The 24,903-nt window shown below is 39.7% G+C and overlaps 11 protein-coding genes across 11 annotated transcripts; 6 read left to right on the top strand and 5 right to left on the bottom strand. All coding sequences in view use genetic code 12, as the record gives it.

The window, feature by feature from the left end:
* Nucleotides 1–87: 87 nt before the first annotated feature.
* KGF56_002985 (uncharacterized protein) lies at nt 88–2,796 on the bottom strand (the record flags this gene model as incomplete). Its single annotated transcript, XM_049324272.1, has 1 exon — nt 88–2,796. The coding sequence occupies one exon, from the start codon at nt 2,794–2,796 to the stop codon at nt 88–90; it is 2,709 nt and encodes a 902-aa protein (XP_049179969.1).
* Nucleotides 2,797–3,100: 304 nt separating this feature from the next.
* COQ3 (hexaprenyldihydroxybenzoate methyltransferase) lies at nt 3,101–3,943 on the top strand (the record flags this gene model as incomplete). The annotated part of the gene is made up of 1 exon (XM_049324271.1): nt 3,101–3,943. One exon carries the CDS (start codon nt 3,101–3,103, stop codon nt 3,941–3,943), a length of 843 nt encoding a protein of 280 aa, XP_049179968.1.
* A 352-nt stretch (nt 3,944–4,295) lies between these two features.
* Nucleotides 4,296–4,949, bottom strand: CTA1 (Cta1p; the record flags this gene model as incomplete). Its single annotated transcript, XM_049324268.1, has 1 exon — nt 4,296–4,949. One exon carries the CDS (start codon nt 4,947–4,949, stop codon nt 4,296–4,298), a length of 654 nt encoding a protein of 217 aa, XP_049179967.1.
* A 240-nt stretch (nt 4,950–5,189) lies between these two features.
* On the top strand, nt 5,190–6,952 carry FPG1 (Fpg1p; the record flags this gene model as incomplete). The annotated part of the gene is made up of 2 exons (XM_049324267.1): nt 5,190–5,208; nt 5,649–6,952. The coding sequence occupies 2 exons, from the start codon at nt 5,190–5,192 to the stop codon at nt 6,950–6,952; spliced, it is 1,323 nt and encodes a 440-aa protein (XP_049179966.1).
* Nucleotides 6,953–7,090: 138 nt separating this feature from the next.
* Nucleotides 7,091–8,302, bottom strand: KGF56_002981 (uncharacterized protein; the record flags this gene model as incomplete). Its single annotated transcript, XM_049324266.1, has 1 exon — nt 7,091–8,302. One exon carries the CDS (start codon nt 8,300–8,302, stop codon nt 7,091–7,093), a length of 1,212 nt encoding a protein of 403 aa, XP_049179965.1.
* A 1,270-nt stretch (nt 8,303–9,572) lies between these two features.
* Nucleotides 9,573–10,991, bottom strand: RAD18 (E3 ubiquitin-protein ligase; the record flags this gene model as incomplete). Its single annotated transcript, XM_049324265.1, has 1 exon — nt 9,573–10,991. The coding sequence occupies one exon, from the start codon at nt 10,989–10,991 to the stop codon at nt 9,573–9,575; it is 1,419 nt and encodes a 472-aa protein (XP_049179964.1).
* A 193-nt stretch (nt 10,992–11,184) lies between these two features.
* SEC12 (Sec12p) lies at nt 11,185–14,427 on the bottom strand (the record flags this gene model as incomplete). The annotated part of the gene is made up of 1 exon (XM_049324264.1): nt 11,185–14,427. One exon carries the CDS (start codon nt 14,425–14,427, stop codon nt 11,185–11,187), a length of 3,243 nt encoding a protein of 1,080 aa, XP_049179963.1.
* A 433-nt stretch (nt 14,428–14,860) lies between these two features.
* Nucleotides 14,861–15,754, top strand: KGF56_002978 (putative pyridoxal kinase; the record flags this gene model as incomplete). Its single annotated transcript, XM_049324263.1, has 1 exon — nt 14,861–15,754. One exon carries the CDS (start codon nt 14,861–14,863, stop codon nt 15,752–15,754), a length of 894 nt encoding a protein of 297 aa, XP_049179962.1.
* A 532-nt stretch (nt 15,755–16,286) lies between these two features.
* On the top strand, nt 16,287–17,861 carry ATG15 (triglyceride lipase; the record flags this gene model as incomplete). The annotated part of the gene is made up of 1 exon (XM_049324262.1): nt 16,287–17,861. The coding sequence occupies one exon, from the start codon at nt 16,287–16,289 to the stop codon at nt 17,859–17,861; it is 1,575 nt and encodes a 524-aa protein (XP_049179961.1).
* Nucleotides 17,862–19,336: 1,475 nt separating this feature from the next.
* On the top strand, nt 19,337–20,143 carry SUR7 (Sur7p; the record flags this gene model as incomplete). The annotated part of the gene is made up of 1 exon (XM_049324261.1): nt 19,337–20,143. One exon carries the CDS (start codon nt 19,337–19,339, stop codon nt 20,141–20,143), a length of 807 nt encoding a protein of 268 aa, XP_049179960.1.
* Nucleotides 20,144–22,324: 2,181 nt separating this feature from the next.
* On the top strand, nt 22,325–24,877 carry PTK2 (protein kinase; the record flags this gene model as incomplete). The annotated part of the gene is made up of 1 exon (XM_049324260.1): nt 22,325–24,877. The coding sequence occupies one exon, from the start codon at nt 22,325–22,327 to the stop codon at nt 24,875–24,877; it is 2,553 nt and encodes an 850-aa protein (XP_049179959.1).
* Between the last annotated feature and the right edge of the window lie 26 nt (nt 24,878–24,903).

Genomic DNA, 24,903 nt, shown 5'->3' with positions numbered 1-24,903 from the left:
CATCTCTTGAACATATATAGATATATATATATATATACAGACGCTTTTATATACAGATTGGAAAAAGTAAATTTTGATTGTCTTTTCTCAAAACCCCTTGGGGACTCCTTTTGCATGTCTAGCATGCTCCCCTTTGAAGCCCAAGTATAGATCAATAGCCCCAGTATCATTTGTATCGGCATCTAAACTTAACCATTGTGCATATCCTTGTTCAATCAATTTCAAGGTCTTGTAGGCATCGACAGAGCTGTAGGGGATACCCGTTGACGGGTCAAAATATTTCACTTCTGTACCAGAAATCATACATGCCTTCTTATTACCATTCGGAAGATACAATCCTGTTGGAGCTTCGGTTTTGATAATGACCTCACTAGATTCTTTCTCTTTTGTGTCATTAGTAATTTCAATAATATCTTGTTGAACACCTAATCGCGGTAATTTCTTCAACTCATCAAATAACGGGCTGTCTTTGGTGATTTCAGAAACTGGTCTAAATAGCTTTTCTTCATCCTTTGAAGCTGATGCATATGGATTTTTCCTTTTGCCAATTCTTAAAATCGTCTTTACGTCATTAAATCTTCGTGATGCAGGTAGTAATGATTGTTTGCCAAAAAGAATGGCCTTTATGTTTTGTGGGTTCAATCTCAAGTCTTTTTTATCTTCGTTGAAATCTAAAAGGCATACCATATTACGTGCTACCTTTTGAACAGGACCTTCAAAGATCTCCACATAACCCGAGGTTTCTTCTGTATTTTTGTCCAAAACTGCAAATTCTGGTTGAGGAGTAGGATCCGTTGACTCAACTCCAGTTAGGTCATCTGCAAATTTCACCCGTTTGCGCTCAGCCTGCGGTTGATTTGGCGACAAAGATCCCTCTAATAAAGTAGCATCGGTATGGGCTGGTGAAGTGTTATCTTCTTGAGTGCTATCAATTCCTGGCTCCTTTTTGACAGTTATTTCTGATTCAATGTTGCGAGCAGGGCTAAGCTCTTTTTCGTCAGCTATTTGACTTTTAGAGGTTGCACTTGCAGGGACGGGGGATTGATTATTTGCTTCTAAAGCCTCTTCATTTTCAGTTTTCTTCTTCAACCCATTATTTCCATGGTCTTCGGATTCAGACAACAGTTCAAGTTGTGTCGCTTTGGAATTTCCATGCTCTCCTACTTTGTCTACTTCAGTTTCAGCGTCATTCTCTTCTACTTTGTCCACTTCAGTTTCACCGTCATTCTCTTCTACTTTGTCCACTTCAGTTTCAGCCTCAGTCTCTCCCACTTTGTCCACTTCAGTTTCAGCGTCAGTCTCTCCCACTTCGTCCACTTCAGTTTCAGCGTCAGTCTCTCCCACTTTGTCCACTTCAGTTTCAGCTTCCTTCTCCTTCTCTCCCACTTTGTCCACTTCAGTCTCAGCCTCACTCCTATTCTCTCCCACTTCAGTCTCAGTCTCATGCTCCTTCTCTCCCACTTCATCTGATACAATTCGAATCTCTCCTTCCACTTTGTTTAACTTGATTTCAACGTCATTCTCGCCCTCTTTAGTTTCTTCAGAGCAAGTCTTTTCTTCCATCTTCACTTCGACAGCACCGTTGACCTCTATTTTTTCAGCATTTGTATCTACAAGCGACGAGTCTAACAGTGCTTTTTCTTCACTGCAAGATGCAATCAATTTCTCCATTAAAGCAATATTCATATTGTCCAAAATATCAGCTTGTTTTTCCAAGTTTTTTTGTTTTTCTAAAGCCAAGGCTTTCTGGTATGGCGACGAGTAATCTATGGAAAACGGGGCTACAATAGGAAAAGCTTCCTTTTCGCCATTAGACGCTTTCTTTCTTTTATCTATTCTTTTTCTTTTCTTCATATACATTTCAAACTGCCGCCTTGCCTCGGCCACTTCTTCCTTCGCTGTGATAAACGCCTCACGACTTGTAAATCTAATGACATTCTGTAATTTGACTCGTTTTGACAATAGCGAAAGTCTCTGCCTCTCCTTTTTAACAATCTCTTGCTCCTTAAATCTGTTTAACGATTCTATATTTTCCTTTTCGGTTTCAACGGCTTGTGTTAACCTTTCCTCTTGAGTTAACTCTCTTTCCTTTTTGCGTTCCACATGAACGTATTTTTCCTTTCTCCGTTCACTTGCTTTCAATCTATCAATCAATGCTTGCTTACTTTCAACGGCAGATGATCTAGAGGAGGACCGTCGTGTTTCTAAAAGAAGGGATTCTGATGTTACCAACGGGGTTTTCCTTTTTTTCTTTACCGGTAATGACGATGAAGACGAAGACAAGGACACTTGAGTTATCTTTTTAATCTTGGGGACTATGGATGTTTTCTTTTTCCTTCGTTTTATCTTTTCCTGCCTCTGTAGCTCCCTCTCTCCCTCACTTTCATCAGATTCAGAAGAATCTTCATCCGAGTCTGAGAAAACATCGTCTGCTTCCACTTCTTCCATTTCTTCTCCTCCTTCTCCTTCTCCTTCTCCCGCTTCCTCTTCATTATCATCTGTTTCCCGTTTACGTTTTCTTGTCGCTTCATCTTTGTCTTCTTCACCCTCCTCCTCCTCCTCCTCCTCCTCCATCTCCTCCTCTGCAATAAACTCTTGATCTTCCCCGTCTTCCTGGAATAACAAATTGACATTCTCGTCATCCTCGGTCGCAAATTGACTAGCTGAACCTAATGCTTCATTTGCTTGTTCTTCCAACTCAATCAACTGTTTTAGCCTTGAACCGGCATTAGAACGCCGAGTTCTTGTAGCCATTAAACTTTCAAACACCTCTTCATCTTCAGAAGATTCGCTCATCAAAGATAGAAGCCCAACAGGGTGTAAATCAAGCGGCAGAAACGTATTATTGATAAGAATAAACTATCTTTATCTATCCATATATATTTTTTTTTTCACATTTTTCAACATTTTTTTTTTCACCACCACCACCGACACCGAAACCACCACCACCACCAAACCCGTGTGTAGCACCGCCTTACCAATGAGTCTCCGTTATATGCCTTCAAAGTTGAGGCAATGTTCTTTGCTGCTGATGAGGTCATTAAGTAAAAGCTGTTGTTTATATCATCTCAATGGGACAACTTCATCGTCTCTTTCAGAAATGTCACACTTCAATGCTTTAGCCTCAAGCTGGTGGGATGTTAATGGTCCTCAACGGATCTTACATAAGATGAATTTGCTAAGGATGGATTTTATAAACGAGACAATAAAGCTGCATCTAAAGCTCAACGCAAACCGTGTGTGTGAATTCGAGGAAGATGTGTATATTCCACCATACAATGTGGATTTATTACCACTTCAAGTTAAGAACAGGATTCTTCAAGACCAGGAACTGAGAAAAGAGGAATTGTTGAAGCATACAAAACTAAGAGTATTGGACGTTGGGTGTGGAGGTGGAATCTTGGCCGAGTCAATGGCGAGATTACCGTTTGTTGAGAAAGTGAAAGGTGTAGATTTGTCGCTGAACGTTATTGAAGCAGCTGAAATCCATAAAGAAAAAGACCCCATGTTATGGGATAAACTTGAATACGAACAAGCGTCACTAGAGACTATTCCACAGAGCTCAAAATATGATGTGATCACAATGTTTGAAGTTTTAGAACATGTGGATTATCCTTCTCGAATGCTACAAGAAGGATTGCAGAGATTAAAAGTCGGCGGCTGGTTATTCCTTTCCACAATAAATAGAGATCCAATAAGTTGGTTTACTACTATATTTATGGGTGAGCACCTTTTGAGAATCGTGCCTGTTGGAACACATACGTTGGAGAAGTACATCAATCAAAATGAGATTAAAGATTGGTTAGAGGAGGATCTCGAGAGAAAAAAGCAATTCAAGGTTGAGGTTACTAAAGGTTGTGCCTATATACCATCATATGGTTGGAAGTTTACCTCATGTCCAGATGTAGGTAACTACTTTATGGCAATCCAACGCAAAGTTTAGATAAATAAGTCTCTTTTACTCAACCACGGTTGCACTACAGTAGCGACAGCGACACTATCGAGCAGAGCGAGATAGTGGAGCAGCACTCTACCGACAATAGCAGGCACCGACACTAGCAGGCACCGACCGTAGCGGGCACCGACCATAGCAGGCACTGACACTAGCAGGCACTGACACTAGCAGGCACTGACACTAGCAGGCACTGACACTAGCAGGCACTGACACTAGCAGGCACTGACACTAGCAGGCACTGACACTAGCAGGCACTGACACTAGCAGTGTGCTCCACTATCTCGCTTCGCTCGATAGTGTCGCTTGATAGTGTCGCTCAATAGTGTCGACCAATGTTCTTTTAGTTGGCAATTTTTTCAGCCTTTTCAGGCTCTTCATCAATAAATGTGGGAAGTTTGTCAGAAACAGGTTCAGTATTACTTAAATAACTTGGAACGCCAACGCCACTCTCTGCCATTTCATTTTCAAAGTCCATTTCTTCGCCTAATGCTTCCAACTCTGCATCTAGTTCCGATTCACTTATTTCGTCAGGAACATCATAACTGGTGGAAAGTGCCTCTTGAAGTTCATTTGACTTGTCTATTATATCCAACATCTCATCTTGCAAATTTTCCAACTCATCGATGTTGATTTTACCGTATGTTTTCTTCAACTCTCTATTCGCCGTTTTCATGGCATTTATTGTAACCATTGTGTTTTGCAAATTATCAGTAGTCATTGAAGCCTGAGACATATTCCACAGCTGGCTCTCCAACTGGTCTTTCTGAGCTTCAATCTGCTTTCTCTGTCTTAGGAGTTTCAACGCTTTTTGCTTCAAAGCAGATTTGCCTGGACCATCGCGCATTCTGGCAATCTTTTGTTGATAAGTGCTTAGCTCAGAATTGATTTTACTGAGCTTGACGTCTAATGACCCCACCCTTTCATCGATTCCTTTGATAGCATCATTTAAAGAAGGCTTCGGGGCGGCAGATTTGGTTCCAAAAAGTCTGTTCATACTGCTAACAAGTTAAAATATAACTCTCTTGTTGAAGAGAAAGAGAAAGAGCAAGAGCAAGAGCAAGAGGGTATCGGGGCATCGGCATGGGGCATTTCAACTTTCTTTTTTGTGAGCCGCTCACCGCTAAAAAAGCAAAAAAAAAAGCCTATTCGGGAAGTAAACGCGCCACTTGTGATGCGGTGGAGACTCTAGCTTATAAGCCGCATATATTGCGGCACGGGAAACAACACGTGAGCAATGATAGGAGCCGCATATGGTACGGCTTAACTCAATAAAAAATAAAAAGGAAACAACACGTAACCCAATGCTATAAGCCATAGATAATGAGGCTTAATTGAATATAGGGGGCAGAGAGGGAATGGCACGTGACTATAGCAATGAGCATTGCTATAATACAGATTATGAGCCACATATAATGCGGCTTTATATGTGCACGTGACTGTGACTATAGCGATGAGCAAAATTGCTATATGAAAGGGGCAAGTAAGAAATCATAGCGATTGCTTTTGCTTTTGCTCTTGCTCTTGCTGTTGCTCTTGCTGTTGCTGTTGCTCTTACAAGTAGGAAGGAGTTGTCGAGAGAAAGAGAGATGCCTGAGGTATCGGAGGTATGTGAGAGAAGGAAAAATGCGGCTGTACAAGTATTGCTAACCAACAAAGTAGGTGGCTCATGTGTGTGCCTTGCTAAAGAGAACAGTTTTGGGGTATAAAATAGATGCTGTGAACTTACCATTTGATCCCTTGCTATGGCCAGTCTTGAAAGAGAGTCCGAGTCAAGATTCAGAGAAGGAGATTGCTAGAATTAAAGATCGACTTCTAGGCTCACAAATTCAAGGAGTTGGTCGTCATGGCAAGTATTTTTGGCTAAGACTAAGGCCATTAGAAACGGTAAAGAGTAATGTTTTGTTGATGCATTTTGGAATGACTGGGATGATTAAAATAAAAAATGTAAAATCACATTTAGTTTTTATGGAAAACGGCGGGGATAAAAAGTTTCTTGCAAAGGAGGATGATAAAAAGGCCGATGCTGAGGTGCAAGCGCAGGCGCAGACGCAGAAAGTGGAGCTGGATAAAGATTGGCCACCAAGGTTCACAAAGTTCGACCTACAATTAGTAAAACAAGGTGGTGAAGCAACATTAGAGGTGGCCTTTGTAGATCCAAGAAGACTCGCACGAATACGATTGATTGATGACGAAAGGGCTCAAACTGACGAGGGCTTGTTGCAAACCCCCCCCTTGAACTTGTTGGGCCCGGATTATAGCAAGCTGCCAAAGTTTATAAAATCTCATCTGAAATTCGTTTTTGGAGATCCCGATCCAGACAATCACGGAAGGCCGCGACTAAACATTCATGATTTCAACAAACTCGTTTTATCCAGAAAGAAAGCTATAAAAAGCTTGCTTCTAGATCAAGCTTTTTTTGCTGGAGTTGGGAATTGGGTGGCTGACGAAGTCTTGTTCCATGCCAAAGTGCACCCAAATGAAGTTCTATCTAGTGAGATACAATACAAGTCTGGTTTGATACATCCCGTGATCCAAAGACTATACGATTCGTTGATATATGTCTGTGAAGAGTCTGTCAAGGTTGAAGGGTCTGTTCGCCATTTTCCAGAGCATTGGTTAATGCGTCATCGATGGGGTAAGGCACGTAAAAAACAGGGCCCATCAAGAACACACGAGGGATTTGTATTGGATCATATAACGGTAGGAGGAAGAACCAGTTGTTTTGCCCCTGAGGTTCAAAAACTTTTGAAGCTGGAAGAAACAGTAAAGCAGGAACCTAAAAAGAGGATTAAGCAACTGAAAAATAAACAAGTTGAAGATGATGATACCGAGATTAAATGTGGTGCAAAAAGAAAGAGGCAAGGGAAAACTGTAACGCACACCGCAGCTAGTGAAAATGAAGTTAAAAGAACAAAGAGAACAAAAAAGGCAAGTGAAGATGGTAATAGAAGTGATAGACCTATTAGAATTTCCCCTAGAAGGAGAGTTATTAAGTAATGAGGGGTTAGTCTTTCCCCTTCTCTCTCTCTCTCTCTCTCTCTCTCTTTATTTTTCTCGGGGTATACCATACAATTGTTTAGGAATATATTCTTGTTATTTATCTCTAGTCAATCTAATTTTTATATAAAAATGTCTCTATTTTGTAGTCGGCTCAAGATCGGCTATATCTAGTTCGTCGTCATTGGCATTTTTCAGATCCTTCGGTTTTATGAGTGTTGGAGGATCAATAGGTTGGACAAAAGTGGTCTTTGTAGGACGATTAGACATGATTCGCGATATTCCACTTAGACTTTTAGTTCTTACTGGCTCTGACTCCAAATCAGATGCTCTTCGTGACCTAAACGACCTATTAGTAACCATTTTTTTCAACTTGGTGCCAATGTACTCTGCACTATTTACACCATCATCATCATCATCATCGTTATCATCATCATCGTTATCACCAACAGCATCACCATCATTGCCATTATCTTTGTTTGTATTGTAAATTATATTTGTACCATCAGCAATGGACCTTTCCCTAGCCAAAGGTGGCCCCATTCCATAAACTGGAAAGAGTCCCTTGGGAGATCTTGCTGACTTCAGTGACGACATACTATTGATAGTGTTACGAGTTTTTATTTTTGACAAGTTCGTGGTTACTTTGTCAAGTAATGGGACTGGGTTATATTGCTCTCCACCGTTTTCCGAGCTCAAAGAACTTTCAGGAGGACTTACGTTTTCCTTTTCCTCAAGCAACTGTTCATTGTCAACATCATCAACATAATTTCCGTTGAAATGTGGTCGTCGTTTTCTTCTTCTAACAACTCTTGAGTCTTGATTTAATTCAGGTTGTTCATCAACATACTGTTCTTCGGGGTCTGTTTCATTTAGAACCACATCTTCATCATATATTGGTTTCTTCTGCCTAACAACTCTTGAATCTTGATTCAATTCTGGTTGTTCATCTCTAAACTCGTATTCTGGCAAGTTCAATTCCTTTTTATCCCTTTCGACAACATATAAATGTAAATACCAACATATAACTATCCCAAAAAAGGAGCCACCAATCATGTTCCCCAATGCTCCTGGAAGAAATACTTTCCATACGAGCTCCTTCATAGGAATTGGCGCACCATTAATCTTCCCAATTATTAGCACAGTCATATCTGCTACAGAGTGGGTAAATCCAAGTGAAACAAAGGAAAACACAGGTAATAGCATCATGAGAAATTTCACATGAAGTGGTTTAACCATTATCTGAAGGTATATGGCCATACAAACATAAAAATTCCCCGCCATAGCCTTTAGCAATGTCTGTACAAATGAAAAAGATGCCTTTGATGTGACTATGTCGCGCGACGCCATAATGATATCCTCGTCGAAGGCCGCTTTCGAGTAATGAAATATTATATATCCCACAAAGATGTTCCCTACTAAGTTAAACCAGTAAGAGACAAACCAACTTACTATCAAATCGATAATTGAAACTGCTTTCCTGGATAAGGCGCAGCTAAAGAACAAGATGTTAGAGTTGAACAAATCAGCTCCCATTACAACGACATAAAAAAGCCCAATCGGATAGAAAAACCCATCGAGAAGATGAAGCACACCTGGATTCTTAGCATACGTCTCAGGCATTAGTCCTTGTACAATAACATGTAGCATCCCTCCTGTACTAAACAATATTCCCGCAAAAATTGCATTGACTATTAGCACATCTAGTCGTAGACGTGATTTTTTCATCCCCGTAGCTACCACAGCTAGCGCTGCTTCGTACGTGGTGAGATACGAGTTGTCATCCATATAGAAACAGTCCCCTTAGTAGGTGAGTTGAATATTTAAATAAAAAGGCAATTATCCGATGAGGGAAGAAAAAGATAGCTACCACTTTTTTATCTACCCGGATCTTGATGGATCATTAATATTAGTTTTTCCGAGATTAATCCAGCTTCGATGATACAAAATCGGGAAAAACTGCAAACAACACTATCGACACTCCACTATCGACACTCCACTATCGAGCAGAGCGAGATAGTGGAGCACACTAGCTACCACCGACACTAGCGGCCGACACTATCGACACTCCACTATCGAGCAGAGCGAGATAGTGGAGCACACTAGCTACCACCGACACTAGCGGCCGACACTATCGACACTCCACTATCTCGCTCTGCTCGATAGTGGAGCACACTAGCTGTCACCAACACTAGCGGCCGACACTATCGAACCCGTGTGTACCAGAACAGAAGAAAGAGAAGGATACTAGGGTAAAAACGACATTATCGAGAGACAATATCGAGCGACACTATCGAGCAGAGCGAGATAGTGGAGCACACTAGCTGCCCACACTAGCTGCCGACACTAGTTACTACCGACACTAGCTGCCGACACTAGCTACTACCGACACTAGCAGCCACCGACACTAGCAGCCACCGACACTAGCTACCACCGACACTAGCAGCCACCGACACTAGCAGCCACCGACACTATCTCGCTCTGCTCGATAGTGTCTACAAAGTGCTGCTTCGCTCGATAGTGTCGCTCGATAGTGTTCTAGAAATGAAATAAATTAAATTGAAAGTTGATGCCATAAGTTTTTCTTTAAATACACATTGAGGTTAGTTGGTTAGTTGCATTAATTGTTGAACGTCGTGCTGCTTCCGAAATCGAAGCTCGTGCCATTTGTTTCCACAGTAGTTTTATTATTTGGGGATACTTTGCATTCCATATTTGGTTCGGATATGTTATTAGCGTCTGCGTCTGTTTCATCACCATCAGTGCCCTTTTCTTCGCTTAAGTTATCAATAGCTTTAACAGCTTTAACAGATTCTTCCTTTCCTTTCCCCTTTCTCCTTCCACGACTTCTTGCTAAGGATTTCCTAGCTTGTCTCACCAACTCTTTAAATTCTGGACCGTATACAGCCATCCATTCACTAACCAGAAAATCTTTATCTGTAATCGATCTGTGACTTATCGAGCCCAGAGTACTATTACTAAATTCTTGAATGCCATTTCTTCTACCAAAACTCAGATGCGAAAGTTCCCACTTGTGGAGTTTTTGTCTCAAAGTCCGCTCCAGCACTGGATGATTGCTATCGATGTTTGAATTATACAAAACAAAATATTGGTTGTATCTTAATTCCAACTGGTGTCGGCTCCCTGTAGTCGGTATATGCAATTGTGATAATTTTTCTTTTAGTTTTGCCGTACTCAATGAAACAAAATCTAGTTTTGGTAGTCGCTTTACCTCCTTATGTGGCTGTTTCGACGTTTCGTTAAAGTAAAAATCCTTATGTCCCAAATTTTCAGGTAGTTCTTTTTCACTTGAGGACGACGACAATTGCATCGGCAGGGAAGGTGATGATGATTTATTACTGGTATTTCGGAAAAAAGATGAAAGTGAAGATTTATTGCTTCTAGTAATTCTTAACGTTGATGACAGGGAATTAGACGTGTCTAATGTGTCACCAGATAAACAGGCATCTAAATGAGTTCGCTGCAATTTCTCAACTGTCATTTTTTTAGTACAAACGGGACACTCTACTTGGTCTTGGTTGGAAACCTCGTTGTGGGGCTCTTCAACTTTTTCAACTTTTTCAACTTTTTCAATCTTTTGTTGCTTTACCTGTGTACTTGATGACATGGATACCTCCTCCGTCTCCGCAGTTCTTTTCTTTTCATTCTTCGTGTCTGATTTTGTCACCTCCGCTTCTTCAACACCATTGTTAAGTACTTTAGTTGTCAAATGATGTAGCAAATGAGGCCGTATTCTCTTGTAACAGCCAACGATTTCCTCCAAAAGCACGTCTCTTTTCAAATTGCTCTCAAAAACCTCCGTCTTACACAAGGGACACAAATTATTTGTTATCAAGTACTCCCTTATACATTTGGAACAAAATGTATGATGGCATGATGTAATAACCGGGGCATTGAAAAATTCTTTACATATATAGCATCTTTCCAACACGTCTAACTCAGCTAATGCCGGTATGCTGCTTTTCCTGAAATCTGACGGGTCAGTTATGTCTCCAATATTATTAGAGGAATACGACATATATCTATATCCAGCGGGAAGTTTCAAATCACCGTTCCTACTGAAAATGGTGATAATGATGATTGATACGTGAAAATGAAAAATTATTGCTTTATACGCTACCATATGGTGAATTTAGGTTAAGATATAGAGAAGGGTATCGCGATGAGATGAGATGAGATGAGATGGTAATTTTCTACAACTCTATACACATTTAGAGTTCGTCCTTTTCTCTTGGATTATTTGTTTTTACAGCTTTCGGTTTTGTCACTGTTCTAGTTACTTTTCTGGTAACTCTTTTTGTTGGTTTAATTGTTGTGGCTTCTTCGGGAGCAGGACGTAGTGTCGTTTTCTCCACATCACCACCTTTAGCAGCTGCTGGTGTTGAAACTTCAACAATAGGTTTTTCCAATTCTTCAACAGCTTGTTGCTTTGGAGTTGGTTCATCGCGTCCTGTACCTGCCTCATCTTTCTCGCTTACAGGTTCTGGAATCGAAACTGGAACCAGAACCAGAATCAGAATCGCAGTGGACTCTTGAGGAGGGGTGATTTCAACTTGACTTAGTATTGTGTTGGAGTTGTCGAGATGCTCAGTTTTTGTCTCGGACTCTAGTCGACTCTCTGTAGAAATGATTTCCTCAACTTCCTTTACAAAAAGAGAAGACTTTTTTTCATCTTCATCAATATGTGCAACCTCCTCTTCAATATTCTTGGCATCTTCTTGATTGGTAGAAGATAAATCTAAACTTTCTCCAATTGGTTCTGGGACACTAGAACTTTCATCAACAAAACTTGAGTAATCATTTTTACTTTCTGTTTGTAGTTGCGGAATCGGTTCTGAGCTTGTACTTGAACTCTTCTCTAAAAGGTCTGTAATCTTTGTGGACTCAATGTCAACAAAGGGTTCCGACGTAGCCTCTAGCGGTACTTCCGGTATTTCCCTTTCAATAGGAGTTTTTTCTAAAACAATTTCCTCAATAGAGTCCACTACTTCAGTTGCGTTGTAATGAACTTCACCCACAAAGTCCGACGATGAGGAATTATTGACGTCAAAAGATATTGGTTTGCTATCCTCAAATTCTTCAATAATTTCTTCATATACGACTTCCTCTGTTGGTTCACTTTCATGAACTTGAACTTGCTCCGATACTGATTCTATTACTTCACGCGTCAATTCATGATCGACACCTTGCTCATGGCGCATGGACTCGACGGCGGGCACCTCTTTGTCAGCTGCACTCGAGATTTCAGTTGTTTCCTCGGTCTTTTTTACTTCCTCAATTTTCTCCACTTCATCAGCCTTCTCAATCTCTTCTACTTCCTCAATCACCTCAACTTCCTCTATTTCTTTTACTTCTTCGATTTCTTCCACTTCATCAGCCTTCTCAATCCCTTCTACTTCCTCAATCACCTCAACTTCCTCTATTTCTTTTACTTCTTCGATTTCTTCCACTTCGTCAGCCTTCTCAACCTCTTCTATTTCCTCAACCTCTTCCACTTCCTCAACCTCTTCTATTTCCTCAACCTCTTCTATTTCCTCCACTTCCTCCACTTCCTCCACTTCCTCCACTTCCTCCACTTCCTCCACTTCCTCAATTTCTTCCACTTCTTCCACTTCATCAGCCTGTTCAACCACAGTTTCAATTGCTTCAGCGTCTTTTGATAATGTTTTTAAAGACAGAATCTCAACAGGGATGGATAGTTCATCTACAGAAAGATCATCATCCTTTGTGTTGGTAATTGATGTTTCACTTTCCTCTATAACATCACTAGTTGATGACTCTTCTACATTATCTTCATATTTGGCGGAATCATATGTAGCAGCAGCTTGTGTTGATGGAGTAGTTGTAGTTGTGCTGTACATGAAAGTCTCAACAGAAGCACTTATAGACAACGAGGAGCTCTCCAAAGGTTCAGGTACACTACTTTCTTCTCCAGCAAGAATGGACTGAGTAATATGCTCTCCTTTACTCATAAATGTTTCACTTTTGAAATCCGATTTTCTCGTCTCTTGATAAATGTCTTTTGTTACTTCCAGAACAATATCATTTAATGTACTTTTCAAATGTTCTTCATTAGAAACAACCGTGTCTTTCTTATTGAATTTTTCTTTGTAAAAATCAATAGCTTTAGATCCATAATCTCTTGCATATTCTTGCAATAAGTCATATCCAAGTTTACCATACTCTTCAGCTAATTGATATCCGACTTTTGCATATTCCAACCCTACTTCACCATATTGTTGCAGGAACTGTTTCAGAAGCTCCACCAATTCATTCACCTGTTCATATTCACGTCCCTTTTGCAAACCAATAGCTAATACCAACACTAAAAGAATAGTTAACAAGTACTGGAATAAAGATCCAATAAAAGATTTACCATTGCTGTAGTTTGGCGGTATACGAATTACATGAAGAGTGTTTGCTGCACTCCCCGTGGCTAGCTTAGTACCATTTGGTGAGAATGCAACGCTAGTTATAGCGAAAGAATGTAATTTCTTATATGTTTGCAATAATTTTAGATTTGAAAGTTTCAATAGTGACACTGTCAAATTATTACCAGCAACTGCAATTAAGTCTTGAGGTATCGAGATGTCCATAGCGACTATATTATTGAGTTTTTTCGATACCAATTGTTCACTAGTTATTTTCTGGGAGATCAAATTGTACTTGAGCAAAACTGCCCCCTTGCCATTTTTCCAACTAGCAGCAATTAGAATCTCGTCATCCTTGATGAATTTCACTTTAGATAGGGTGTACTTTTGCAACGATTTATCCAAACTTGTATTTGCTTTTGAAGTTGAAATAACACAATTGGATATTATATCGAATAAAACGATAGAAGTCAGCGTTATGTAACACAACTTTGCGCCATTTTGCGGGGATAGTGCAAAATCCTTTATCTCAACATTTTCAGCGGGTTTCAACTTGTACTTCAACTCCAATAACTCAGGATTGAAAAAATACAATACAGAAGGGACGGCTGAAGTCATCAAACATCCTATTTGATTATCGCGGGAAATTTTGATAATTTTCGGATACTCGTCAGTATCACCGCTGATTTCTTCTTCAAACTGCGCAGCATCAACAAATGTCAAATGCTCATCCACATTATAAGCATACTTGCGTACATTATTGTTGATATTCATGGATTTGATCAATTGCGAGCTTTGATTACATCCCACAACAACATTGAACTCGTTGCTACCGACAAGTTTTGTAGCGTCAATACACTGTGGCGAGTCCTCATTAGAGGGTAACTGAACTTCTCTAAATTTTTGCAACCTCCGCTTGGGATCCGTTACTTTAAAACTGCACTTAATCGCAGTGATTTTATTAGGAATACCATTATTACCTTCTCCACCACCACCCGTTACCAAAACAGTCTTGTTATTGAGAAATTTGGTCCCGGATATGGGATACCCTACATCAATTGAAGCCGATTCCTTAAGCGACATCTCTTACCAACCAACAAACACTCCAAAACCTGCTAATGCAATCTTTTACTTATACTATTAATTGACGTGGCTAATGCTGACGATAAAGTGAATTTTTTTTTTTCTTTTTTTTTTTTTTTTTTTTTTTTTTTTTTTTTTTTTTTTTTTNGAATAAAGTTAATTTTTTTTTTCTTTTTTTTTTTTTTTTTTTTTTTTTATTTATTTTTGGCTTCCGTCGGCACGGGACGAGACAAGGCGAAAATGGAACGAAGTTTCTTCAGTTAGGGCGAGAGGATACGGCGAGAACCGCACTTCCCCCCTACCCCCTGCCGCCAGTACATAAGTTTGCCTTAGCGCTATCAAACCCGTGTATTGTTAACCAAGGCTTTTTGCAAGAGTTTATAGGCTTTTAGGAAGTAGATACCGCTCCACTAGCTCTCTTTGCTCCCTAGTGATGAAGACGTTGCTTTCTATTCTGTCGCATGTTGTTCATGGATATGTAGGAAACCGAGCAATGACGTTTCCCTTACAGTATATGGGATGGGATGTTGATGCTATCAATACTACAAATTTCTCAAACCACCCTGGATATGGATCATTACAAGGATCAACGTCAACGGTGGATACAATTGAGAGTATTATAAGTGGTCTAAGTAAAATTTTGAGCTTACCTGATTTTGATTTGATTTTGATTGGGTATTGTCCCAATGCTGATGTTTTGCTGGTGGTTCATAAAGAGATTTCCAAAGCTTTGGGAAAGCAAGAGGCGAGGAAAAAGCTACGCTGGATTGTTGATCCCGTGTTGGGCGATAATGGCAAGTTATACGTTTCGGAAAAGGTAATACCGGTGTATATTGAGATTCTAACAAGTGGGCTAGTTTCTTTAATCACGCCAAACCAGTTTGAATTTGAAACATTGAGTGGTGAGGAAATCAATAGTTGGGAAAGTTGCAAAGATGCACTTGAAAAGTTTGCTACAAAGTTCAAAGTAGAGAATATCGTGATATCTTCAGTGCTGATAGATAACGCCTTGTATTGCGTAGCCTATACTCAAGAGCTGATTTTTTATCTACCGATAGAAAGGATAGATTGTGATTTTAACGGATGTGGTGATTTGTTCACCGGTTTGATTGCTAATGCATACTACAATGATAATTACAAGATCACACCTAAACTGATTTCAAACGTGTTGAGCAACTTGCATGAGATCTTACAATATAGCTATCTTGATGAGTTGAAAATTAACAACTTTGAACCAAAGGTTGTCAAGGATATTAGAGTTGTAGCTGCAAAATACTTGTTGGAAGAGAATGGGAAAGAACTAGTAAAGAAAATAGGATATTTATAGTAGACCACTAGTGAAGCAAAAGCGATGGTCGTTGATACTACATACTGCTCCACTAGTGAAGCGAAAGCGACGGTCGTTGATACTACATACTGCTCCACTAGTGAAGCGAAAGCGACGGTCGTTGATACTACATACTGCTCCACTAGTGAAACGAAAGCGACGGTCGTTGATACTACATACGCTTTCGCGACGGTCGTTGTTACTACATTCTGCTCTACTAGCTCGCTTCGCTCCCTAGTGTCGCACTTAATCTTGTATTTCGTTTAGTCGATTCTGTAGTATTCTATAACGATAATCCGGTGGTAATCCGGTGGTAATCCGGCTCTCCACCGGTGGCGCTATTTCGGAAATACCTTTATTTCTCGCAATTAATTCCGATCAAACCACAAATCTAAATTGTCAAAAAAAAAATCCTGATAAGAAAGATTTATTTACGGATTTTGGTTTGCCACATTATAGGAGAAAGCGTTTCCAATATACGTTAATGGAACTTTGATTTCCCTGAATCTTTAAATCTTCAAATATCTAGCTAATGACAAGGATGCCTATAGAGAAAGGACCACAAGGACAACTGTATTATAGAAGGCGCTTGCCACCGTTGAGGTTCATAAGTTACTCGCTTGTTTCCATATGCATAGTAGTCACGATTGTGGTCAAAATACTACCGGTACGACATTTGTACGTTATTACACCAGAGGAGAAGGTGGAGGAGACGCCGGAAGAAAATAGCAAAACTTTGCAGCTAAAGCATATTTTCCATCATGGCATTGGTGCAAAAGACTATACTTTACACAAGAGGTTAGATATCACACCGGCGTACCTTGCCAAGCACTCATCGTACTTTAAGTCATTATCATTCGTGGAGGCTGAAAAGGAGGAGGTTGAGGAGGCTGAAGAGGAGGAGGAGGAGGAGGAGGCTGAAAAGGGGGGGATCAATGTACTCAACACAAACACATTTGACTGGCCCAAAGTACATCGAGGCAAGAATCCATTTGATATACAACTACCGTTTAAGACTAAGCAGTATAAAATCAAGAGATTGAAAGATAGACATGAACCATTTTTTATAGAGAGCTACTTGGATTATGCCCGATCCGTTAATGGTAACGCAGAGATACTCAACAGGATAAATCTCGAGTGGAGCGATGATGATGTTTCAGTACCCAATATTACCGATAGAGATACACTTGTTTCATTAGCAACTATTTCCTCAAACGCATATGTTAGATTCCCCAAGGATGACGAAGAAAAAAAGAAATCAGACTGGATAGATGTTGGTGACTGGGATCCCGATGAACAACACAATAATATTAATTTTGGATGGGACAGTATTGGGCTTCGTGGTCATGTATTTGTTAGTCATGATAACAAAACTGTTGTGATTGGCATAAAAGGAACATCAGGTGCTGGATTACCTGGTGGAGGCAGTGATGAGACTTCTGGTATTGACAAAACTAATGATAACTTGTTATTTTCATGCTGTTGTGCTAGAGTTGGGTATATGTGGACTACAGTATGCGATTGTTATGAAAAAACATATACATGTAACCAAGATTGTTTGGAACGGGAATTGAGAAGAAAAGACCGTTATTATGAGGCTGCTTTGGATATTTACAAAAATGTTACAAAATTGTACCCCCCTGAAACCACCGAGATATGGGTAACTGGCCACTCTTTGGGGGGCGCCGTGGCCAGTTTACTTGGAAGAACATATGGTCTTCCAACTGTGGCGATTGAATCGCCTGGAGAAATGTTGGCCTCTAATAGGCTACACCTTCCCAAACCACCGGGATTGCCTAGACATCTAGAGCATATTTGGCATTTTGGTAACACTGCTGATCCGATTTACATGGGAGTATGCAATGGTGCATCGAGCAGTTGTAGTTTAGCTGGCTATGCGATGGAGACTGCATGTCATACGGGATACCAATGTGTTTATGATGTTGTTACTGATAAAGGATGGAGGGTTAATTTATTGAATCATAGAATTCATACTGTGATTGACGATATAATATTGACGTATAATGAAACAGCTCCTTGTGTTGATCAAGCTCCTTGTCGAGACTGTTTCAACTGGAGATTTGTTTCTCACGATGACGACGAGTAAGTTAGATAAGGAGAGGTAAATCTAGATCAAGTTGGAAAAAGTTTAGTAGATAAGCTTTTTTTTTTTTTTTTTTTTTTTGTTTTACACTTTTCTTTTTCCAGATCTATTTACAATGAGATTTGTAACTATAAGTAACTGGCAATTATAAGATTTGTAACTACAAGTAACTGGCAATTTGGCTAAAGGTTGGTAAAACTGTTACAACTAGAAATGTAAGTAGAAATGCAGGTAGACAGAAAAAAGCAAAAAAAATCAATTAGTAAAGCATCAGTAGGCATGCGCCACTTTAGTTGAGCTAGGAAAAAAATGGCGGTGGTAGTGGTAGTCAAGTGAACTCTCTTTTTTCCAGATCATCGACTTCCTTGACAGCTCAGCATATGTGAAAAAATGGCAGTGCTAGCTATAAAGGAAGATGACCTATACTTAAGTCAATGCATAATTATGTGACGTAAGAAAACACAGCCGTGTGCGCTAAGCGAGCTTCTTATTGTCTCTCATACTCACTTTTTTTAATTTTTTTCTTTCTTTTTGCATGTTTTGTAAGAGCAGCTAATTTTCTAAGTTCAGGGATCACTACTACAAATCGTAATTTCTAAACCATTGTCTTGAGGTGAGCTATTTACTGTTTATTATTGAAATACAAAAAGACTTAGTTTATTAACCGTTGGTTACGAGGAAATGAAGGGGCGCCGCACCAGGAATAAAAATTTCCAAATTAGAATTATGAAATTTTTTCGTTTCTTCATTTTTGTAACTCGGCTATTGTTTTTGTTTGGTCTTGATGAGGCTGTAGTGAAATTTCGAATAAACATTACTTGGAATTTGGTGAAGGTTCTAGAGACAATAATTGGTAAAGGTTCCAGAGACAATAATTGGTAAAGGTTCTAGAGACAATAATTGGTAAACCTAAAGAATCCACAAGAGAAGGTAACATAACCTTTACCACTCCTCTTTTCTTTTTTTTTTCAGCCTCAAAGTGGAGAAAAGAGAAATCCATTTTCAATGCCTCTGACTATCTCTCTCATGTGACTCTATAATCACTTCCAAGTGAACCAAAGCCTCACAGTTACTAACCCAAACACACAAAACGGAAATGGAAGAGTTCACTAAGGATTAAGAAAAAACAAACAAACAAACAAGACAAATTGGCACCTACCTAATATGCCATCATTGCCCGTCTTTTTTTTTTTTTTTTTTTAAATTTCACGTTTCATTATTATCTAATTTTAATAACCTTATTAAAAGTGAATGACAACAACAACAACAACAACCACAAATAAGACAGAAAGGACTACCTCACCTCGATTCACTCTTTCTCTTTCTCTTTTCTTTTCTTTTCTTTTACTTTCTATTTTCTCTCTTCCTTTTTCTTTACCAAACTTGGAATTTGTATAATAATCCCTATTTCTTTCCATTTTTCTAGAAAATTGACCCAGTTCCAGTTAATACAGATAGTGTGAGAAGGATATTAGGCAATGAAGGCGGTGTATACCTTGATTAATCTATTTTTCCTAGCAGGAGCCATCCTTTTACTAATATTCACTGTTCTTTCAGGCTCATCAGCTCATTCTCCTATTGATAAGTTTTACTGGCTAGAAGCAGATACTTCAGGTTTGAGAAATGCGCCAGCAGAAAGATCAGCATGGACGTTTTGGGGTGTTTGTGACACTGCGGATTACACCAACTGTTTATTGGGACCTGCTTACCCAATATCACCAGTAGATAATTTTGATACCACTAATAATATACCTCAAGAATTCATTGATAAACAAGATACTTTTTACTACTTGAGTAGATTTGCATTTGCATTTTGTTTAATTGCCCTTGGACTCACTGGGTTAGCGTTTATTATTGATATCTTGGGTTTTTGTTTATCAGTTATTGATAAAATCGTTATGGTATTGTCGAGTGCAGCATTATTTTTCATGGCGGCTTTTGCTTCAGTTCAAACCGCTGTTGTGGTTATGGCCAAGAACGCATTCAGTGATGATGATAGATTTGCTAAAGTAGGTGCTAAATCCATGGGTGTTATGTGGGCAGCATTTGTATGTATAGTCATCAGTTGGGGTTTAACGTTTTCGGCTAATATTGTCAATAGTTTTAACAAATTTAAGCAAAGAAGGGAAGAAGCTCAACAGGCCCATAGTTTCCATGAGAAGTCGATAAGTGATGATTCATCATTAAATGATACAAAGGAAGTTGTCGACGAAACAAACACTGGCGGTATACGGTTCTTTAACATTAAAAGGAACCAGAAAAATGTAGACGATGAATTGGCTTAATAGGATAGGAGTCCTTGGTTCAATTTGAGATATTCGATTTAATAGTGATAATTTAATAAATAATACCAATACTGAACTGGCAACAACCACTCTCTCCACTATCGAGCAAAGCGAGATAGTGGAACATGCTGACCAACACTATCGAGTAAAGCGAGATAGTAGAACATGCTGGCCGACACTATCGAGCAAAGCAAGATAGTAGAACATGCTGGCCGACACTATCGAGCAAAGCGAGATAGTGGAACATGCTGACCGACACTATCGAGCAAAGCGAGATAGTGGAACATGCTGACCGACACTATCGAGCAAAGCGAGATAGTGGAACATGCTGACCGACACTATCGAGCAAAGCGAGATAGTGGAACATGCTGACCGACACTATCGAGCAAAGCGAGATAGTGGAACATGCTGACCGACACTATCGAGCAAAGCGAGATAGTGGAACATGCTGACCAGCTTATTACAACACCATCTCGCTCTGCTCGACAGTGGAGGACAGCGATATCTTGCTCTGCTAGATAGTGGAGCACACTGACCAGCTTATTACTCCGCTATCTCGCTCTGCTTGATAGTGGAGCACACTGACCAGCTTATTACTCCACCATCTCGCTCTGCTCGACAGTGGAGAACAGCGGTATCTTGTTCTGCTCAATAGTGGATCACACGTGACCAAACATTATAACCGATGATGAAATTCTAGCGGATAAATTGTATTTCCCAATTGGGTAAACATTGCAAAAAAAACAAAAAAAAACTAACTAACCAATTAAAAGAGACCCTATTAAAAGGCACCTCCCAATTAAATGAGGCACTCCTCTTCTCCCAACTAAAAGAGGTACTCCTCTTCTCTCAATTAAAAGAGGCACCTTCCTCTCTCAATTAAAAGAGGCACCTTCCTCTCTCAATTAAAAGAGGCACCTTCCTCTCTCAATTAAAAGAGGCACCTTCCTCTCTCAATTAAAAGAGGCACCTTCCTCTCTCCACATGCAAGTAGCAGTAAGAGCAACATAGTCTCAAGTAGATCGAAAATACCCATAAGCTTTACAAAGTCACTCAATATTTTCCTGTTAAATGAGATGACTTCGGCAATAAATAAATATCTCGGATCGGAGTTAAAAACATCGGGTATAAGCTATAGCCAACATCAATATCAATACTAATAGCAAGCCAATAACAAGCAATAACACACGGGTTTGTAGAATAGGCTAGATCATAGAATCAGTAATGACAAAAGGTACAACTGAACAACACCTCTATTACCCTGAACTCTACACCTCAGACCTCAGCTCTACACCCCAGCTCTACACCTACAATAAATCCTTGATCCATTTTTAGACCTTTTTTTTATTTTTTCGGATCGAGTTCTTCCCTTTTTTGGCAATGTAGATGTAGCAGATTGCCTATTACTTTTAGACTCCACTCACTCTATTGTATCCTTAGATTATTCAGGAATTGTAAGCCGTTCCCAAGTGATACATCACTCAATCTCCGTCACTATTGCCTGACTCTTGAACTCTTGACTCTTATTGCCTCAATTTGTCTCCTGTTCCATTTCTAGATTAGATCTCTCGATGCTTATTGGTAGTTGCTTCTCTTTCTCCTATTACGTCAAAGACAGGGGAAAAAATAAGTTTCAATCTCATTTAATAAGATATTTCTATAGATTCTCTTTTTATAAAGCAATTGAAGGAAAAGAATTGCATAGGAGGCTAATCTTTTTTACAGTTGATAGAGGCTTATAGGTGGAAAAGTATTGCGCTGGTGGTGAAAATATTTGACACCAACAAAAATCAAAAATTTTTGAAAGAAAAAGTCGGCTTCTTGCTCATTGGTTGAAGAAAAAGTCGGCGGCTTCTTACTCATTGGTTGAAGCTGAAACGAAATTCCAATAGAACTGGTAGAACTGGTAGAGCTGGTAGAGCTGAGACTGGTAGAACTGGTAAAACTGAGACTAGTAGAACTGGTAACTGAGACTGGTAAAACTGGTAAAACTAGTAACTGAGACCTGGTTGAGCTGAGAACAGGTTAGAACTGGTTTTTTTCTTAATCTGAAAGAAACCTCATTGAGACTAGTGCTACAAAGTGTTGTTAGTGTACTCCACTATCTCGCTTCGCTCGATAGTTGTTAGTGTGCTCCACTCCACTCGATAGTGTCGCATCAGGGTTAGTTGTTGGTTGAAAATGACGCTGGCCAAAGAACATCAACACCACACTTTTAAAAAGATATTCAAGAAGGATACGTCGCCAAGTGACAAGAGCAGTGGTGGTGGTGGTGGAAACTCGTTCCCGCATGTGGGACTATCAAAGATATTTCACAAAGATTCCCCCGCCGAAAGTAGCATCAGTGGCAAAGATGCTGTCCCAATAGCTCAGCTGCCGAATTTGCCAAAACGTACTCCATCTGCGTTTTCATTAAAGCGTCGAAACACAAACCCCGTCCATCAAAACTCATCTGCAAGTGATAACAGATCGCGAAGTAACTCTGAGGCTCACCACTTACATCACCCTCAACCACATTCACTATCGCATGCTGCTGGCCCCGTGACCCATAAAAAATTGACCAAAGCCGAGACTTTTGCTCATCTACAGCAGTTGGACTCAAGAAATGCAGCAAAGCAACAATTGAGAAACAATCGAGTTCCTAGTATCCATAATAGTGGAGGAACAGGAACCGGAGGTCCAGCAAACTCGCCTTCGTTACCGAATCACGAAAAAATTGTTTACAATCCTTATGGAATGAATAAATCGCCAAGTCAAGAACAACCTAGAAACGCAAGCTTCTACTTATCGGGAGTCGTGGATGGCGAAAGAGTATTAGCTAACCCCGTGGCTAATCCCAATGACTATTTACCAGCAGAGTTGCGTCAAAAGCATGTAAATTTGTTGGAGGATTTTGAAATTGATGTAGGCACAAAGAAATTGGGAGATGGTGGATCATCGGATGTAAGAATCATCAACTCAATAAATCATAAGAAGAATCTTTATGCGTTAAAGAAGTTCACACTATTAAGTAAAGAAACAGATGAGGATTTCTATAAACGAGTACTGAAAGAATATGCAATACACAAGATGGCTTCAGCATCTCGCCATGTTGTTGATGTAATGGCAATATTGAGAATCCAAAGTCAAGCAAATTTAACTAGAGGCTGGGGTGTTGTGATGGAATTTTGTAGCGGCGGTGACTTGTTCTCACTTATTACTAGACCAGGTTGGAAACTGTCTCCATTAAATGAGAAGTATTGTTTATTTAAACAAATTGCATATGGATTGAAGTTCATACACGAACAAGATGTAGCACATCGAGATTTGAAACCAGAAAATGTATTATTGGACGCCAACGGAGTGGCCAAACTATGCGATTTTGGTGTTAGTGATTTTGGACATACAACACCGGGAGATTTTGAAAGTCCGATTAAAATGTCTTCGTCTTATGTTGGTTCTCCTCCATATTCGCCACCAGAAGTAATGTTACTAAAGGAGAAAAGTCACGTTGATGCTAAAAATTTTCCATATGATATGTTCAAATCAGATTGTTGGGGATTAGGAATGATTTTATTCTGTCTCGTTTATGCGGGAGTTCCTTTCCAACAAGCAACTACCCTGGATTATCAATATAGAGAATACCAGTTTAATCATAAACGGTTTTCATCAGATCATCAAAATTTCAAGAATAACAAGGGTATAAATAAAGGACCTGGCAGTGAATTTAAATTGGCGGCAAAATTTGAAAGTACTGGTGCTTCAAGGGTAGCATGGAAGCTTTGTGACCCTTCAATTAATACAAGATACACCATCACACAATTGATGGAAGATCCCTGGTTTACCGGGTTGGAAATGTGTATTTATGAAGATCCTGATCAAGAAGTTAACCCATTTGTTTTACCTGGTACTGGAGAGAATATTCCATCCCTATCCACCACCTCGTCAGCTGCTAATTCTCAAGCTCCATCTAGAAGGGCTACATTGATCAATAAAAACGTGTATAACCAAACTTCAAGTGGCGAAAATGGGTACGAGAGTAGTAACGATGAGATTAATAATAATAATAACAGCAGCAATAATCTAGCTGGCTCATTCAGAAGTATGTTAGATTTGAATGATGCTTCAGAAAGGATCATAGATCATGGCAACAATTATAATACCAATAAGAAAACGACATCGGTGTCATCGAGTAGCGCGTCGTTACACTCGAACGACGGAGCTCCTAGTAATAGCGTGCTGCGGGTACGCTCGATGCTTGATGTTGGCCAAAATGCGAATGGTGCATTTAGTCCAGCATCCCCATATTTGCAATATCAACAGGATCAACAGCCACAGCAGCAACAACTACACTCGTCACCAAATGGAAACTTATTTGCTTTAGAAGAAAGTGACATTGAACATGAACCTGAATGTGTTGCTTCTATGAAGCAGGATGAGCTTGAACAACAGCAACAGCAACAACAAGAACAGCAACCGTCGCCATCTTCATTAACTCACATAGATCATGTTGGTGATGTAAATAGTGGATTCAAGTTACCACCAAAGAGAATAGAACCCGAGCTGGAAGTCGATTCACCTCATAGTGATGAGGGAAGTATCAAATCCCTATATGATATCAAACCAAAAGTATCAAGAACTATCAGTGACATCAAAATTGAAAGTGATGGTACTTGTCCCTTGGGCTACAAATTGAAGAGACATCATCACAATGAAGTTAGCAATGTTACCAACAAAGCTGTACCCAGGAGGTAAAAAAAAGAAAAAAAGAAAAAAAAGAC

Source organism: Candida oxycetoniae, assembly GCF_023343755.2.
Source record: "Candida oxycetoniae strain CBS 10844 chromosome Unknown scaffold22, whole genome shotgun sequence".
Taxonomy (NCBI): domain Eukaryota; kingdom Fungi; phylum Ascomycota; class Pichiomycetes; order Serinales; family Debaryomycetaceae; genus Lodderomyces; species Lodderomyces oxycetoniae.
Note: the sequence above shows the minus strand (reverse complement) of the source record. Positions and strands in the feature narration are given on the sequence as shown.